We start from the raw sequence: 18,993 nt of genomic DNA on the forward strand, positions 1-18,993 counted from the left end.
AGAACTCTTTCTATTATACCACTGAAGGAAATCAGTAAAGTTTCGTGGAAAGATGCTTCATCTTGGTTCTGTCATTTACTGAAGGTATCTGTGAGCAAATCATTTTATTTCTCTGAGCCTCAGTTTCATCTTTAATCAAGAATGTTGGATTAGATGACCTCTACAGTTCTACTCAGCTCAAAGTCTACAGTATATCTGTTCTACTTTGTTGTTTCAGCCTTTCTCATGGTCTATCCTGAAACATCTGGCCCACTACTTGGTCTCTCAGTTGGGTCACTCTCCCACTAAAACAAGAACAAAAATCAAGGGCAGATAACCATTTAGAGAAAACTAGGTCCCCAAAGATTCGTGAAAAACTGAAGCAATCTAACACAAGTCCATTAAAAAATAAATAAATATAAGTCTAAAAAGACTTAACCTCTATAATGCAATAAAAAAAGTAGTAGACTAAATAAGACGGCATTGGAAATCAGTGGTCTCCAAGGCAATAATGGAAAGAAAAAAAAAAGTATACACACACACACACACACATACACTTTAAATGCTGACTGAAAAAACCCTTAAATAATAAAAATATAGAATAAAGATGGGTGGTATGAGATTACCTGGATCTGTGCCCTATTTCCAGCTGTGATATTAGATATTGTCCAACATGCCTCCTTTTTGATAGACTCCTTTGGGCTACTCAGCAAATGCAACAAACTCTGCAGAGCTGAGCAATTCAAAATTACCTGAAGGAAAAGTTTGAAAAGGTTACTTACTGTATTGATCCAAACAGAAGTAAATCTCTAACTCACATACTTTATTTTAGGAAAATAGGCAAAAAAAAAAATCTCTCCTTGAAATTTTAGACTTAATTTTACACATGTGAGAAAGTATTCACTGCTAAAAAGAATTCATTTCTAAGATTATCAAAGCAATTTCATTATATATACTCACAACTGCTAAACATAATATATAGCACAATGTGCCTTATTCACTTTACTATGCCTGTAGCATATTAAAATATCTTTCCAGTAAGTGGCCAGAAATTAGTTAAGTGGTCTCAGATTTTTAAGTCTTCTGATGACTCTCTACCTGGTAGTCAACAAATCAATATATACTTAGTTAAGAATACCAGGTGCTTTACAGGATACAAACATTGAAAATACATGTCCCCAGCTATCAAACAGCTTACAAAGCTGAAGAAAGTAAGAAAAATATAAGTGAACAAGGAAATCTACTCTACCAGAAACTAAAATCATAAAGTTATAAAGTTAAAATAATATGTGACAGGCTCAAGAATCAATCATTAAAGAAGAGAAAAGTGAAAGTCACTCAGCCCTGTCCAACTCTTTGCGACGCCATGGACTATACACTCCATGGAATTCTCTAGGCCAGAATACTGAAGTAGGTAGCCTTTCCCTTCTCCAAGGGATCTTCCCAACCCAGAGATTGAACCCACATTTCCCACACTGTAGGTGGATTCTTTACCAGTTGAGCCACATGGGAAGCCCCTAAAGAAGAGAACAGCATATCTAGTCTAGAAACAAATGCAAGTATTTATAAAGAATTAAGTATATATACTTTTTTCTTCAAGAAAGGATTAACTGACTGGTAGTCTTATTTAATAGATGGTTCTAGTGAAGAACTAAAGAACCTCTTGATAAAGATCAAAGAGAAGAGTGAAAAAACAGGCTTCAAACTCAACATTAAAAAAACTAAGATTATGACATCTGGTCCTATTACTTCATGGTAAATAGATGGGGATAATGTGGAAACTGTCAGATTTCATTTTCTTGGGTTCCAAAATCAATGTGGACAGTGACTGCAGTCACAAAATTAAAAGACACTTACTCCTTGGAAGAACAGCTATGAAAAACCTAGACAACATATTTAAAACCAGAGATATCACTTTGCTGACAAAGGTCCAGATAGTCAAAACCATAGTTTTTCCAGTAGTTATGAATGGATGTGAGAGTTGGACCATAAGGAAGGCTAAGCGCCAAAGAACTGACACTTTGAAACTGTGGTGCTGGAGAAGACTTGAGAGTCCCTTGGACTGCAAAAAGATCAAACCAGTCAATCCTAAAGGAAATCAGTCCTGAATATTCACTGGAAAGTCTGATGCTGAAGGCAAAGCTCCAATACTTTGGCCACGTGATGCGAAGAGCTGACTCACTGGAAAAGACTCTGATGCTGGGAAAGATTGAGGGCAAGAGGAGAAGAGGGTAAAAGAGGATGTGAGATGGTTGGATGGCAATACTGACTCAACAGACATGAGTTTGAGCAAACTCAGGGAGATAGTAAAGCACAGAAAGCCTGGTGTGCTGCAATTCATGGGGTTGCAAAGAGTTGGACAGGACTTAAGTGACAGACTGAACAACAAGGACAACTAGAATAAGGGGTAACTAGTTGAAAAAAAATTTTAAATCAATTCTTAACCCCAAACAGTTACTAAAATAAATTTGCAATCTATTTAGAGAGTAAATATAAAAAAGAAACCATAAAGCAGAAGAAAATATTAATATAAATTAGCCAGTTAACAGCTGGTTTGGAGGACAGTGAAGGACTTTCCAAGCATTAAAAACAGTAGAAGAAATTATAGGGGAAAAGTTAAAATTTTACCAAATAGAAATTTTTGTATGTCAAGAAATTCATGAAAATTAAAATGCACAGCAATGTGTAAAAGCATTTGCAACAGAAAAGGTTGCTGTCTTTAGTATGTAAATGATAAGAGAAACTACAATTTTAATAGCAAATTACCTCACAAAGAAATGAAAATTAAAATGAAGCCAATTTTGCCTAATTCAGAAAGTAACAAAACTTGTAGTTTAACAAGTACAGTCATTCCAAATAACAGTATAAAAAAGTCACAAAGCAATTTGTTAAATGCTGAAGATGTGGTGTGGAAAATAAGCATGTCAGAAGTTAAAGAATTACTTGAGAAAGAGTAATAAGAAAAAAAAAAAAAGACTTCATGGGACAGGGTGGGAGGAAACACTCTGAAACTCAGATAGGATTTTATAAGCAAAGAAGAGGGAGGACAAAGCATATGGAAGGATTAGAAAATAAAAAATGCTGATAAGCTATCACAAAGCACTGAATTAAGAAAACATCAGTGAAACTATTAAGGAAAGGTTCTGTACCCCCAAAATTAACAGGAGGCTAGAAAGAAGAATGAAACTAAAATACTGCAGTACAAATTCCTAAGTCTTTCAAGGTTCTTTATCTCATAGGCACTAAAGCTCAATGTTTCTAGAAGGAAAATAATGTGAACAGTTATTTTAGAGAAGATTAAGCAGTTATTAGGAAGAATACACCGAGAGGGGTAAATGCGTGGGAAAGCAGGAGGATAAATAAGGTAGGTACAGCAACCACCACCGTACGTGAGAAAACAGGGCCCAAACTAAGGTAATCAGGTGTGGACCTAGAAATAATAAAGGGACTTGCCTGGTGGCGCAGTGGGTAAGAATCCGCCTGCCAATAATGCAGGGGATATGAGTTTGATTCCTGGTTGGGAAGATTCCATATGCCACAAAGGCTGTGCACAACTACTGAGCCCAGGCTCTAGGGTCTGCATGCTGCAACTACTGAAGCCTGCATGTTCTAGGGCCCATGAGCCGCAAGCTACTGAGCCTGTATGTCACAATTACTGAATCCTGCACACCTAGAGCCCGTGCTCCACACAAGAGAAACCACTGCAATGAGAAGCCCTCACACCACAATGAAGAGCAGCCCCTGTGTGCTGCAACTAGGGAAAGACCACACAAAGCAACAAGGTCCAGCACAGCCAAAATTCAATAAAAACGCTAAGAATCCATAAGACCTGCTGACTTGCTATCAAAAAAAAGTATGAGAGATAGAGACACCAAACATGACTGCCAAGTTCCAAGAGTGGGTGAATAAATCGTACCATTAATTGAAGTGGGAAAAATCAAAACTTGGAACTCACTTTGTGGGGGAGAAGATAAAGTGAGACAGGTACTAGAGACATGTTATTGGAACTTGAGAGAGACCAGAACTCTATATAGATTCAGAACTTCATTTATTAGGTAAATATTTGTTGAGTCTCTGTACATTGTGCCTGGGACAATTACAAAAGCACAGAGTGGACAAGACTGACACAGTCCCACCTCTGTAAGCTTACGATCTAGCAGACAGCTATCATACGGTGGGAAGGGCTATGATGGACGAAACAAAGGAGGGAGCACCTAATTTAAGAGTTAGCTTCTCAGAGAAAATCAATAGCAAGACTTGAAAAATGACAAGACATTAGTGGCAGAGTGCGAGTTTGCGGGAGGGACTGGTCAGACCAGAGATGGGGGATGGAGACATATATTCCATGCTGAGGGAAGCAAGCTCTGTGTAAAATCTCAGAACTCGGGTGTATCACAGCTATTACATAGGAATAAACAAGGCAAAAGCATAGAACATGGCATGGGAAGGGGTAGACAAACTTTTTTTCAATAGCAAATACACTGATATGGTTTTAAGATTCAGAAAATAAAAAGGACTATATAAGTTTTAAGCTTCCTTTCCATTCCTATACCCCAGCTACCCACAGAAACAACCAACGTTATTAGCTTCCTATGTGTGCTTCCTAAGAAATTTTATGCAATTACAAACACACACATATTCTTTCTCCTCTCCTCTCCACAACTCTTACACAAATAGTAATGTATGCCACACAATAATCTGTGCCTTGTTTTCCTTTTTAAACAACAGAACCTGAAAAACATTCCATATATTAAAACATGCTTAACAGGTTCTTCATTCTGTTGCACAGCATTTCATTATACAGGTACCAGACTTTAAAGGATCTTAGAACACTATTCAACAACAATCGGGGGCTATAAAAACATTTTAAGAGAGTGACATGATCAAATTTGCATGTTACAAGCATCCTTCTGGTGACATGGGAACAGTACAGTACAAAATGTGTGAACTAAGCACTGCAAGGAATAAGCAGAGATGACCATCATTTGTGACTGATAAGAAAGATAAAAGAAAGGCAGTAATCAAACTAACGTCCAGGTTTTTGGCTTGGGCAACCGCTGGGGTCATTCACCAAGACAGGAACGTAAATAAGCAAAGGGCGAGATACACCAGGAAAAACAACAGTTTCTCTGTGGACAGAATAATTTTAAAGTAAATATTAAGAGCTGGAAGACATCTGAGAACAAAGTTTCCTTAATTTTAGAGAAGAGAAAAATGAAGACATTAAATGTCTTGCTGAAAGTCAGAGCTGGTTAAGAAAGAGCTAAAGCTGAAACCTAATCCCCTACAGAGGATAATCCCATGAAGAGAAATGAACAGGTAAAGGAGCTTGCTAAAGAAAAATAAATGGTCAGTGAGGCAAGAGACCCAAAATACTTCAACAACACAGAAGCCTAGGAAGATAATTTCAAAGATGATGCCAAGGCATCTGAGGGATCAAGAATAAAAACAGCTAGAAGAATCCACCGTGAGTGATGTATCTTGATATAAAAGTTGAATGGAGTAGAGGATAACATTAAGAACTAGGAGTGCAGATCCTCCTCACTCAGGAAACTTACCATGTACAAAATGGAGGAAGCTACCAGGGAAGATGACATGAAGCTGACAGAAAGGATGCTACTGGAAACTTCTGATGCTCACAGGAATCCCTTCAAGTAGAAGTAGTGAGAAATAAATCTAACCAAAAGGATAAGTTGCACTAGTGTGTGTGCGTGTGTGTCTGTGGGGGGGGGGGGGGGGGGGGGGGCGGGCAGCAGCTCAGTTGTATCAGATTCTTTGTGATCCCAAGGAACCCACCAGGCTCCTCAGGAACCCAAGCAGTAGATCAAGACAGAGATACAGAGAGTGAAGGTATTGAAAGTAGCTACCAAAGCTAACATTTAACAAACATCAATGAAACAAAGTATCAATTCTCCCCAATAATATGGAGTTAAATACTATAATGGAAACATACTGGTGGTGGGGGCAGTGGGGGTGTCAATGTGCTATTTTGGAAGGAAAAAAAAGTTACCATTTATTCATACCTGTGTCTGAATATCATCTCCTGTGACAATGTTTCCAACAGCCCGCAAAGCAGGAGAAACCACTTTATAATCATTATGCCTGCAACCATAAAAAGAAAAGATGTATTATATCCAACAGTAACATCTGTAATCCCCTCTCCTTAGAGCCAAAACCCAAAAGATATGTGATAGTATGTTGGACCAGAAAGGTACAAGGAACCCTACCAGGATGAGGAAATGTTTTTGGTGTACCCAAGAAGGACTGTTTTTCCATTTAATATTTTTGGATAAAAGCTACAAATCTGTTCTAAAAACCTTTCCCAAGTATTTCATCACCTAGAGTCCAAGTTTTTCCTCTCATTCTTTAAAACAGGTTTCATTTACTCTTTACTTGGTTTCCATGGTTGCTGAGATAATAGAGAGCAACAGTAACATTTACATAGCACTTTTAAAGTTTTACAATCATTTCATTTTCACAGAAATAAAAACATGTCAACAGTTGAACTACCTTGAAAATGAGTCAGGCTCCATACTTCAAATACTAAACTCCTTCTACTAAACTTCAGCTAACTTAGTGGTCTGAAAACTCCCTCTAAAATCTTCTACATATCTGAAGACAGATATTAAGTTTTGACTTCACGCTAAATAAGTTAATATCCTTTAACTTTCCTTAAATATCTTATTTTCTCTCCCATTTAATGAGATTGATCACTCTTCTCAAAACTATGCCAGTTTCTTCACATTTAAGATCTGATGACCAAAAAGAAATGTTAAAATATATAGTAAAAGTCATTAAAGAGTACAAAAGATTACTTCTGAGATTCTGAATGCTGTACTTCTGACTCCTCCAGCATCACATTGCTTTTAATTCACAAAAGCATTATGCTACTGATCTATACCCAGTCTGTGGCCAGCTATCATCACAGAGTTTTATACTCTATATATTATATTATCTAACCCATTCCATGTGTCATCTTTGGAACAATGTTTCCTTCCATCTACTTTATACTTACTCCAATAAATTTCACATGGCTTGTAATTATACTATTTCCCAATTATGTTATCACTCTAATTTTTTCTTCAATAGTATTTTCTAAAAATTTGATTAATACAGTCTCAAATTAGTTATGCCATCAGTAAATCTTCCACTTCATAAATGAAAGGGATCCAAAGATATATAGCAAATGAAATTCAAAGTCTGACACCAGTCTATAAGCTTTAAAGAGCTTAGACTAACTGAGCCTAGACTACATGAGACAAAAGATAAGTTTGCTATCCAGTGGTTTGTCTCAGAATATTAAGTATGAGCTAGAACTAAATAGTTCAGAGTTTTCCAAATGTTTTTGCTGAAGGGCTGCTCACAGAGGAAGAATAAGAGACTCTTTATAACCCTCAAAACAAAAAAACAAACAGATTTAATGTGAATATAAAGAGTAACAAAGGACAGTAGCCCAAAGCACAATGAATCAGTATAATACATTAATATTTGAGTATCAGCAACTAGAAAACTAGTATGAGAGACAAAAGAACACACACACTTTCTTAAAGATATCTTACATCAACAGCTCCACAAGTCTCCTACATACTCCTGCATCAATGACTGCTTGAATTTTATCATTGGGTCCATCTGACAGATATGAGAGGGCCCAGCAGGCATCAGCCAGTACATCAGTGTCACTGACAAACAGCAACCAGGAAAGCACATTCAGACAAGGGGAAACCTGTAAAGGAAAGGTGACATGATTATGAAATTCAATAAAATAAAAGCAAGTGAGGAGTGGGGATCCAGAAAGCAACCAGGCACACACCTGGTGACTTCTGGGGTGATTAATACTTCTAGAGATGGAGTAATAAGTGGCCAAATGACATTTCCACCTTGCGGTTTACTTTGACAATAGTCAGAGCCCAAGGAAAACAATTTCAAAGAGCGAAGTTTAATATATACCAATTTTCAGGGTGGGATTCCTTGTCAAAACACTCTCTGTGGATCACAGATAAAGCAATTTTCCCAGCTAAAGCTAGGAAATTCTACATTTTAGATACTTTGTTATGAACAAAAAATGCCACATTTTAAGGTTAGTTCAGAGCTTTCTACAGGCAGTGAGATTTATTCCAAATTCAAACAAAAACAAAGACCTAGTTTTCTAGAAACAAAATTCTAACATTTTAGTTTATCAAAAATCATTCTTTCTATTCACATTAACAATAGTTGCTACACTCTTTTAACTGTACTTTTTCTGCCAATTTCCCACATAGTCCTTACCTTTGCAAATTCTGGAGGTGGACTTTTCCCTCTACAGAGATTAGACAAAGCCCATACTGCATTCCGGGTCATAGTCAGGCGGTTCTGCTTTGAAAATAACCTATAAGCATAATGATGCAACTGGTAAATGATATAATGGGCATCAATTCTCTGAAAGCATATGATAAATATTTAACCACTTAATGCTATTGATAGACAGATGTCTTCAAATAGCTCTTCTCCAGAACAATAAAGTTTAATTCTAACACAAAGAGTTCAGATTTTTGGCACTTCTTTTTACACACCTGAGTAACAGAGAGTGCCCAAAGAAATGAGCTGAACAAGTTAGTAAGAAAATATTTGTAATGAAAAGCAACACTAGGAAATCCAAAATGATTTCCAAAGATGCACTCGTTTCTGAGAAACTCCCCATATATTCAATACTCACAAAAAAGAAAGAAACTTACTGCAGAAGAGGGGGAAGAATATTGCAGTCTAAGACATAGTCCCTGCACATGGTACTATCTCCAGCAATGTTGCCAAGAGCCCAGACTGCCTGTGAAAGAATTATTCATTAATGACAGGCTGCAGAAATATGTTCTCATATTTCTTTCAAAAAAGATGCCAACATACTATAAAAACTCTTTACAAAATAATACAGTAGCTAATCAACATATTGTACATGGACATTAACTATTAACACCACTAAGCTCACTCATCAGGGAATCAAATGAAACTGTTATGGGACTGGTAGAAGATCAGTAATATTAAAAATATACATGTGAATATACTCATGGTAGTGAAGTCATTAAAAAGAGGTACCAGTTCTTATATATATTCTTTACCTTAGGGGGTCCTATCCTTAAGTAACATTCCATGCAGCCCTTGGAACATAGCAGAGATCCAAATGGTTTACTCAGCTGATTTAAAATGTATTTTAAGCTTGCTTACAAAAGAAAACAGTGAGCCAAGAAATTAAGAGCAATATAAATGCAAAAAACTTGACTCAATTTTGGCAGGTGGATATACTAGCAATCGACTAATCATTCATGGGTACACACATATGTTAGAACTTACAAATTATACACTTTAACCATATGCAGTTTACTGTAGGTTGATTATACCTTAATAAAGTTGTAGAATAAAATCGTACTCATTTAATTTGTATTTATGAGTTTGACAAAGTTTGTGATAATTAAAAACGCATTTTCTCTAAGTGATTTTCTGCACAAAAGTGACAAAGACTTGCTACTTCAATCAACACCAGAGCATCACCAAAAACAAACTGCTCACATGTCTACAACGTGCATGTGTAAGACTTGAGGAACTTCAGGGCTGGAGGGGAAAACAGTTTTATGTTTCTAGGAGAAATTCTGCCTATATTCACTATGAAACTTCCTATTTAGGTTAAGTTTAGATTTCTGGAACACTCCATGTGAGAACCATGAACTGTCATATCCAAGTGGTAAAACTAAGACTCTTAAATATAAGACTCAGGGAAAAACTGTATTCTTTAACCTGCTTCTTTTTACTTATTTCATCTTTTACCTGTTCCTGGACATCTTCAAACTCTGAGCTGAGCAATTCTATGAAGATAGGCACAGCTCCTGCCTGAATCACAATCCGGGTCTGAAGAGAATTTCCTGAAGCAATATTTGTCAGTACCCAAGCTGATTCAAACTATAAAGATAAAAATAATTTCATTATCTTAGTAGAATTTAATAGGTTGTTTACTTACAACAACAAGGTTTTCTTTAAAAAAAACAAAACAAAACACCTGTCCTCTATGCATGAAGAAAGAATCTGAGATCATTATTTGAACATAATCTATCAGGTAAATATACTAATTTAATAGAAGACTTCCCAAAGAAATAACCTTCATCAGGAATACTGATCAGGTGTCTAAAATTTCAGATCAAGGTAGAGCTGACATGAGACCATAAGAAGAATGAGGGAGTGTTTGGTACCGTACTGTATTTTTCAAAAGGGTTAAGAAAGAACATATGCATTAATTTACTTATTGCACAAGATATCTCTTGAAGGAATCACAATAAACTGTAAATACCTGCTACTTACATGGAGAGGTCTGGGTGAATGGGAAACAAGTACAAGAAGGATAAACACATTAGAGTAAAACCTTTATGTACCTTTTGGCCTTAAACCATGTTTATTATCTAATAAAAAACAAAATTGAATAGTTTCTATAAAATGGGAAAAGTGAAATGGGGAAAGAATACTAGTGTAAAATGTATAAAATAAGGGCAGAGTGAAAAAGGCAGAGGACAATTTAAATGATTAAGTAGACCAAAAGGAGTTAATAGGCATACAACAAACAGAAATGGCAGCTCTAGATTCCAATAAATGAGCAGCCTTCAAACCAAGGAACAGAGGTGCGACTTTTTTAAAAAGAGCATTCCTAAAGGTTAATAAACTGGTAAACAGAAGGTATGAAGGAAATTATAGCCAACAAAAAAAAATCACATTATTAATTGTACACGTCTCTATGGTACCTTGACTCTTTAGCCCAATAAAATGAAATCCAAGAATGAACTCCTATTTAGAGTTCTTAATTAAACTTCAGCTTTATTTCCTTCTCCTGTTCTGTCTCCTATTTAATATTCTTTAATGAAGCATATATGTGGGGACAAAAAAATTCAGAGACATGCCACTTGAATGAGAATCTCAATATAAAAATCATCAAAAAATGGAGCTGTGATTCGTAAGCTTTTGGGTCTACTGAAAGGTAGCTGTCATATAGAAAAATAAATCAATCACTTGGGGTATGGGGAAATGAAAGAAATGGGAAAGCAATCTGCTTAGCACAGTCCAAAGATACATGAATGAATGACAGTAAATTCATAAAAGAAGACACTTAAAGAAGGGGATATTCAAAGAAACCTGTAAGTGTGAAATACAGAAGTGAAATAAAGTGGTCTGATAGACAGTTAGGACACTGATATTACAGCAGCAGGGAGGCCAGACTAGGAACACCACAGTTAAAGGGACTTTTTTTTGCATGATAACTCTTTACTATAATCTCACATGCTAGTAAAGTAATGCTCAAAATTCTCTAAGCCAGGCTTCAGCAATACGTGATCCGTGATGTTCAAGCTGGTTTTAGAAAAGGCAGAGGAACAAGAGATCAAATTGCCAACATCTGCTGGATCATCGAAAAAGCAAGAGAGTTCCAGAAGAACATCTATTTCTGCTTTATTGACTATGACAAAGCCTTTGTGGATCCAAAGACTGTGTGGATCACAACAAACTGTGGAAAATTCTGAAAGAGACAGGCATACCAGACCACCTGACCTGCCTCTTGAGAAACCTGTATGCAGGTCAGGAAGCAACAGTTAGAACTGGACATGGACTGGTTCCAAATAAGAAAAGGAGTACATCAAGGCTGTATATTGTCACCCTGCTTATTTAACTTATATGCAGAGTACATCATGAGAAACGCTGGGCTGAAAGAAGCACAAGCTGGAATCAAGATTGCCAGGAAAAATATTAATAACCTCAGATATGCAGATGACACCACCCTTATGGCAGAAAGTGAAGAACTAAAGAGCCTCTTGATGAAAGTGAAAGAGGACAGTGAATAAGTTGGCTTAAAGCTCAACATTCAGAAAACTAAGACCATGGCATCTGGTCCCATCACTTCATAGCAAACAGATGGGGAAACAAATGGCTGACTTTATTTTGGGGGGCTCCAAAATCACTGCAGATGGTGACTGCAGCCATGAAATTAAAAGACGCTTACTCCTTGGAAGCAAAGTTATGACCAACCTAGACAGCATATTAAAAAGCAGAGACATTACTTTGTCAACAAAGATCCATCTAATCAAGGCTACGGTTTTTCCAGTGGTCATGTATGGATGTGAGAGTTGGACTGTAAAGAAAGCTGAGTGCCAAAGAATTGATGCTTTTGAGCTGTGGTGTTGGAGAAGACTCTTGAGAGTCCCTTGGACTGCAAGGAGATCCAACCAGTCCATCCTAAAGGAGATCAGTCCTGGGTGTTCATTGGAAGGACTGATGTTGAAGCTGAAACTCCAATACTTCAGCCACCTGATGTGAAGAGCTGACTCATCTGAAAAGACCCTGATGCTGGGAAAGATTGAGGGCAGGAGGAGAAGGAGACAATAGAGGATGAGATGATAGATGGCATCACCAACACAACAGACATGGGTTTGGGTGGACTCCAGGAGATGGTGATGGACAGGGAGGCCTAGCATGCTGCAGTTCATGGGGTCACAAACAGTCGGACATGACTGAGCGACTGAACTGAACTGATAAGTTCAGAAGACTTTTAAACACTGAATATAACAAAATAAACTCATCTTAAATCACCTCTGTAATTAAATTACTACCCAAACCAATGTTCAAGCCCTTTTCAATCTGTCTGAATTGAAACTTGACATTTATACAGGCCTTTATATTTTAAAAGCATTAGTCACATACTCTTAGGTGTTCCTTACAACCACCCAGACAGAGACGCCTAGCTTTTCTAGTTTATGAATGAGGAAACTATCAGCAAAATATCCAATGATCACTAATGATTTGAGTAATGTAAGTCAAAACTATTAAAATAGATTACAGTCTCCTAATCTAGTAGGCTTATGAACCAAGTCAGCTTCCTCTCTGAAACACACCTGTAATAATGACAAAAGCCTTTCAATGGCTTGTAGTTTCAGTATCCAGGGCAAGCAATTTTGATTAATGACATGCCAGATTATTTAGGAAAAGCTAAAAGGAACACAGTTCACCTACAAAGTAGTTTCTTTTGCTTACTAGGAAAATTAACTAGTTTAAGAGAAACATTTGAAGTGAGTACAAAAGCAAACTCTCCTACAAGAAGGAAGGCTCCAAATTCAACAAAGAGTCATCAGCATCTGAGAACAAGTCAAAAATACGAAAATTTGGAGGAAAAGCAACCTGTAAAAAATGAGTAAAATCAGCATAGACAGCAATCTATATCAAAGAGAGAAAAGGTTTGCAGTGAGATTTTGATGCAAAAGAAATGGTAACAACAACCTGAGTAGATAAACAATATATTAAAGAGTTATAAGGGCTTCCCTGGTGGCTCAGTGGTAAAGAATCTGCCTGCAATGCAGGAGATGAGGGTTCAATCCCTGGCTTGAGAAAATCCCCTGAAGGGAGGGCATGGCAATCCACTCCAGTATTCTTGCTGGGAAATTCCATGGACAAAGGAGCCTGGCAGGTTACAGTCCATAGGGTCACAGAGAGTCAAGACATGACTGAAGCGACTGATCACAACACACACAGAGAGTTATCAATAAGAAGAAATTAGAATACTGATTGCTCCCAGAATTCAAACTGCTGTTTGATGAGGTTTAGCACCAAAGGTCTCCCAGAGAAAGAATTCTAGATGCCAATGAGGTGAATAAAATGGAGAAGCAAAACAAAGTAGAGTGATAACAACTAGTAAAATGGAGAAAAAGTAAGTAACAGCCAGAACACGAATGGAAGGAAATTGGAAATTAGGACTTTTCAACAAAAGAACGTACCAGAGTTATGTTTATTACTAAGAAGTACGTAACGATTATAACCTGAATCCAAAGAAGAGTCAAAGACTCTCCTAGTGAGAATGGAAATCAGAAAGTAATTTTACCATTACTGGATGGTAATGAATAAGTTATGAATAACCATAATAAGTTATGAATAACCATAACCAGATGGTAATGAATAGAAGGAGATGAATAACCATAACCAGAGAGCCACTGAAAACCAAATCATATTCATGGATTAATGAGGCATTAAAATACACACACAAACACGGAGAAGATTACTGTGATGTTTATCTTGTAAAAACTTACCAAGCTCTGCTTGTGTAATTTTCTATACCAATGTGTATATGTGTGACATCTATGTATGTATGTGAGAGACAGAAACAGAAAGAGAGAGAAAGGGAGGGACAGGCTGAGAATTCCCCATGAGTTAAACTCCTATTAAAGTGTTATAAGAACCAACTTTCTTCTTGTGTTTACATGTATTTAATATGTAAGTATGTTTTTTAAAAACTGGGTGAACTTTGAACTATGTTTCTCTTTCACTGGGTATTACAGTCATTATTTTTTGAGTGGGGTGAATGTTTCAGCCTCAGGTCCCAGACTAGATTCTAACATGAGAGTTGATTCCAAAAACAACTGCATAAAGTTATATAGAAATGGCCAGAAAAGGTAATCTAAGTAAGTAACCATGCAACTTAAAAAAACTCAGCAACATGATGAAATGAAAAAAATTCAAGAAATGGTACCATCAGAAGTAATACCCAAAATAACTATAACCTTTACTCCTCTTTGTTGTTCTAAACTACTATATTCTTAGTGTTCTAAGAATGGCATCATGTCAGGAAACAACCTGTCATGCAGCTGTGATTGCTTACAAATTGTAATTTCACTTATTTTTCACTGTCCAGAAATTTCTAAATAAGCCTACAACTGAAATCTGAAGGGCACACTAAAGACTTGATATGTTCTCTCTTTCCCTTCTCAATCTCTACCTTTCGGTGCCCAGTTCCTTAAATAAGGAAAATGAGAATCCAAAACTGAAGTACTTCTGACCTCCTATCAAGTTTCCCACTCCAGGTTGAAGTACGCCTGGTTCCCTTTCTCCATTTGGATCAGGACTCTGTTGCTGGCCACTTTGCCGGTTCCACTCTGGTTCCTAGCAAATGCCAGGCTCACCTGGAGAGCAAGTGAAAAGAGAGGCTCACATCAGAAAAATAAACCCAGATATCAAACTCTGGAGAGAACAGTGCCTGAGTGATCTGAGCAACCTTTCAAGATAGGTAGAGGGCTCAATGAAGATGGTTTAAACATAGGAGGATGAAGGCTTACTGCAGTTTATCACATTAAGCTTTTAGTGTCAACAAGAAAGGTAGAAATGGGAAAACTAAACAAATTTAACTCAAATTTACAACTTTAAGAGGAATATCTATTTAACGACTGGAACTAGGAGGCAATTTACTTATATTCTAGCTTTTTTTGTAAGCTTCTATATAAGAAGGTTTGGGGATACATCTCAGCACTGCAAAGGACAGTACAAAAATTTTGGACCTGGACTCAAAAATGCAAACAAAGTGGGTCCAGGGAATACACCATGAGGCAAACCAATCTCATGTCAAGGGCTCAAGTATTCTGAGGCCTACATGTTACCAAGCTTGAGAACACTGTTAGTTAAATGGCACAGTCTGCTTCCAAAAGTCCTAGATTTCATTCATGATCAACTCATTTGAGGGCAAGTGAGTATTTAGGTAGCACTGCCAAAAGCAGGCATTTTTATCACCTTGGTTTGCAACACCCCATTGGTTTGGGATGAGGAAAGCCAGAAAGACAGTGAAGAAACCCTTCACTAGGATCCACAGTTCTTTGTATATGGAATGAAGGGGTTACATTTGTCCAAGGATTTATTAGTGAGTTAAGTTATCATGACTATATATTATTACTCTCTTTCTGGAAGAGAAATGGTAAACATCTCATTCCAAAAGACACACTATTCAGATTTCTAATATGCAGGTAGGAGTATCAGTGACAACTCACATCCTAGTGCTCTCCAAGGAGACAGAGGAAGGAGTACCCTCCAAGCCTCCCAGAGTATACCTAATTATTTGACCACGAAGCCTCTTGGCATATAGTTATTTCCTTCTGCTTTTGGGGTAGTCAAGATTACCCATTAGTCACACTGGAGAAAGAATACTATGTTAAATGTACACAGAAGAAAATCCGAGGATGATGACAGTTTTGTTTTCTCGCTCAGTCTTTGGATTGCTAAGGTGAAAATCATGAGGTGGTCACTTCCAGAGGAATCATTTCTTCATCTTTCAGCTTAATTAATAGTCTGTACAAGGGAGGACTCTGATAATTTTGATACAAGCAAATTTAGAGATTTCTGAAGGCTTTTGTCTTCAGATATGTTAAGATACAAACTCCAGGATTACAAAATCAAAATGATGTAGAATTTACAAGTGTCAGCTAGGAGATGGAATTGTCTGAGAGAATACACTGTGCTCTTTAGGGAGGACTGGAGAGGGTAGGAATGGGGAAAGATCCAATTCTCTGACATATTTCATCTTAGGACTAAATATACCATCTGCCTTTAATGAATGCATTAAGGAACTGGACCTCTTCAACCATCTACTAAAAACTAAGTTCAAGAGTAAATTTAGGATCTCCAAATTACTCTTGCTGTCAGGGACAGGACAGAAACATATTTTCACATGAACAAAATGGTAATTTTCCCTACCTCCCTCTTCCTATAAAGCTTTTCAAATGATAAACTGCAGTAAGGCTCTTCATTTGGTCCCTCTGGTTCTCTTGACAGGTTGCTTAGGGGCTCAGGCTCTAATCTCTGCAGTGTTGGTAGTCTGGATTTCCCTTTTTTCCTGAGAAAGTCCTCTTTCTTTGCTCTCTAGGTGAACCTGATTATTTTCCAGGTGTATGGTGATCCTGGCCTCAGATGGGGACCAGAATTACAATCCAGAAGGCAGCTAGCAAAACAGAATCTTAATTCAAATGAACTTGGGAATTAGTAAGTGTCAAACTGGAGAAGAAAACTGATGGGACACTGAAGTACTCTACCTTTTCTGGATTTCTTGTTTTTCCTCTGGAAGGAACTCATCACCGCAACAAAGAGTAAAAGAAAGAGAAAGATGGGATGGGAAGAAAGGAGAGAAAATATCAAGACAAAGCATCAAGCTTATGAATTATCAATAGTGCTCTGGACAGTAAGGAACCTGGGGACAGGAGCTATTCCTTATTAAAAACAATACTCCAGTCCTTATTGTAGCCTTAGAGTAAGGCAAAGGTAATACACAAGAGGGTGAAAGTTATCTTTATGATTAACTTGTTATTAGCAAGTATCTACTTGGAAAAATAAGCCATTTTGTAATCTGCATGGTACCTAACTGATGTTTATAGTTGCAGAATCTTTCTAAAGGGCTTGAGCCCCTCAGAAAAGATCCTACAAGTGAGAATTTAGGAATCACACAAATTGTTAAAGAATAACACAGAAATTGATTCAGCTGGTTACTATAAGGAAGTCTAACTACTGAAAAAGTACCAGTTTACTTAAGATCTGACTTTATTCAGAAACAATATAGTATTTTTAAATTTCTAGATAACTCCCAAGATGCGAGTCAGTTCATGGTTCTTTTACTCTAAAAATTATCTAACACCAAAGTTGTAGAATTTTCTCTTGGAATTCCTATACAACAGTATTGACAGAGTAAATTAACACAGAAGAAAGCACAGATTCCCAACAAGGCTACGTCCTTGTCAACTCTTTTGGGATGGGTGGGGAAGAGGATTAATTAGAACCAGGTTTGGGAATCAGTGAGTCTCTGATCTAGTCCATGTAACAAAGCCCCGAAAAAGCCAACAAGTATAATCTAAAAATCCTTCAAAACCAAATTTTACAGAGTCCACATTAGGTCCTTACTGGGTCGTCCGCTACTGCAAACAATTCCCTCCCAGCTAAGTATGATCCATAGTCATCATAAAATATAATCTTTTACATGAGTAAAAATGACAAGAATTTTAAACAGTAAAACCAAGGACCTGGATGTTTACAAAGATATGAAAGCAGCTTGCAATGGGTTGTCTAGAACATCACTATCAAAAAATTAATCCTTCAACTAGATTAAAATAAGTAACAAATCTGTATACAAAACATAAGTTTGCAATGGAAATTAAAATATGAGGCAAGAAATGAAAATGGTCCGCACCTGCAGTGTACAATTCTCTTTTCGTTTGAGGAACTCCACAAACCTGGCCACTACTCCTGGTGTGCTGATGACTTCATCAATAGGAGGATTAGGTTCTGTCTCCCCATAAAATAAAAGAAGAAAAACAATCCTTTGATTTCAAGTCAAGGACTTTATAAAGCTCAAACTTACTTCATAATATCCCTCCCTCAATTTTAGCATCTCTTTCATGTTGGAAATCTAAAAAAGAAAAAAAAATGTAAAATTGAGTTCGGTCACTTTGAAACTAGGGTAACTTAGAAGATTTCAAAATAAGGGAAGCCTTAACATGAAATGATGGGCAGAATTTCTAAAAATCGAAAATCACTGCCTCTATTATTTTAGAAAACTTAGAAAGTAGGGGAAAAACATCAAAAGACAAACACTGTTAAGTCTTTTTTTTTTTTTTAAACATAAATTGTCTTAAGAAACTGGATTAGGAGATTCTGTGCTTACAGGATCTAATTTTACAGCTGTAGTGATAAGTAGGGGCCAACAAAAATAAGAATGACTTGCCAAATTCATCTGATTTTCATTTATGACAATAGAGTATCTTATAAACAAAGTCAGTCAACAGAAATATGTTGGGTAAATAGGTAAGAAATGTCCTAAACAATCAGCATTGTAATTTCAGCGAGATCTGACGAAGTTTTTGATGACATTCATGTAGCTCTGCAAGAAAAACGGCAGCTGATGACAGTACTACTAGGGACTCTTAGCAAAGTCAATGGACTCACTGCAAAGAGATGACTAATGGTTCAATGTTAATTTAGAGCAAGCTCTAATGACATATTCTCTGCCTGGGTCAACATTTTTATCAACCATTCATATAAACACAACAAATAAATTTGATGATTACAATAAAAATGAAGTCATTAATATGTTAGATTACAGAAAGAACAATAAGCCAAGCTGGCAATGAAACAACAGGGATAAAGCAACATTCAGCTTTTAGAGCCATTTTAAAAATTCACATGGCTACACAGACAAAACCTAAAAACAGTCCATAAAGG

The 18,993-nt window shown here is 36.8% G+C and overlaps 1 protein-coding gene across 1 annotated transcript in view; it reads right to left on the reverse strand.

Annotated features, from left to right (window-relative positions):
• The window catches only part of KPNA1 (karyopherin subunit alpha 1), a 68,065-nt gene that overhangs the window by 11,256 nt on the left and 37,816 nt on the right, over window positions 1-18,993 (reverse strand). Inside the window, exons 5-11 of the mRNA XM_043473136.1 lie at window positions 17,963-18,057; window positions 9,772-9,903; window positions 8,691-8,779; window positions 8,245-8,344; window positions 7,539-7,702; window positions 6,003-6,081; window positions 606-731 (exon numbers count right to left, since the gene is read on the reverse strand). Coding sequence (XP_043329071.1) covers window positions 606-731; window positions 6,003-6,081; window positions 7,539-7,702; window positions 8,245-8,344; window positions 8,691-8,779; window positions 9,772-9,903; window positions 17,963-18,057 — 785 coding nt within the window. The remainder of the gene's footprint in view (window positions 1-605; window positions 732-6,002; window positions 6,082-7,538; window positions 7,703-8,244; window positions 8,345-8,690; window positions 8,780-9,771; window positions 9,904-17,962; window positions 18,058-18,993) is intronic.

Source organism: Cervus canadensis, chromosome 7 (assembly GCF_019320065.1).
Source record: "Cervus canadensis isolate Bull #8, Minnesota chromosome 7, ASM1932006v1, whole genome shotgun sequence".
In the NCBI taxonomy this organism is placed as follows: Eukaryota; Metazoa; Chordata; class Mammalia; order Artiodactyla; family Cervidae; genus Cervus; species Cervus canadensis.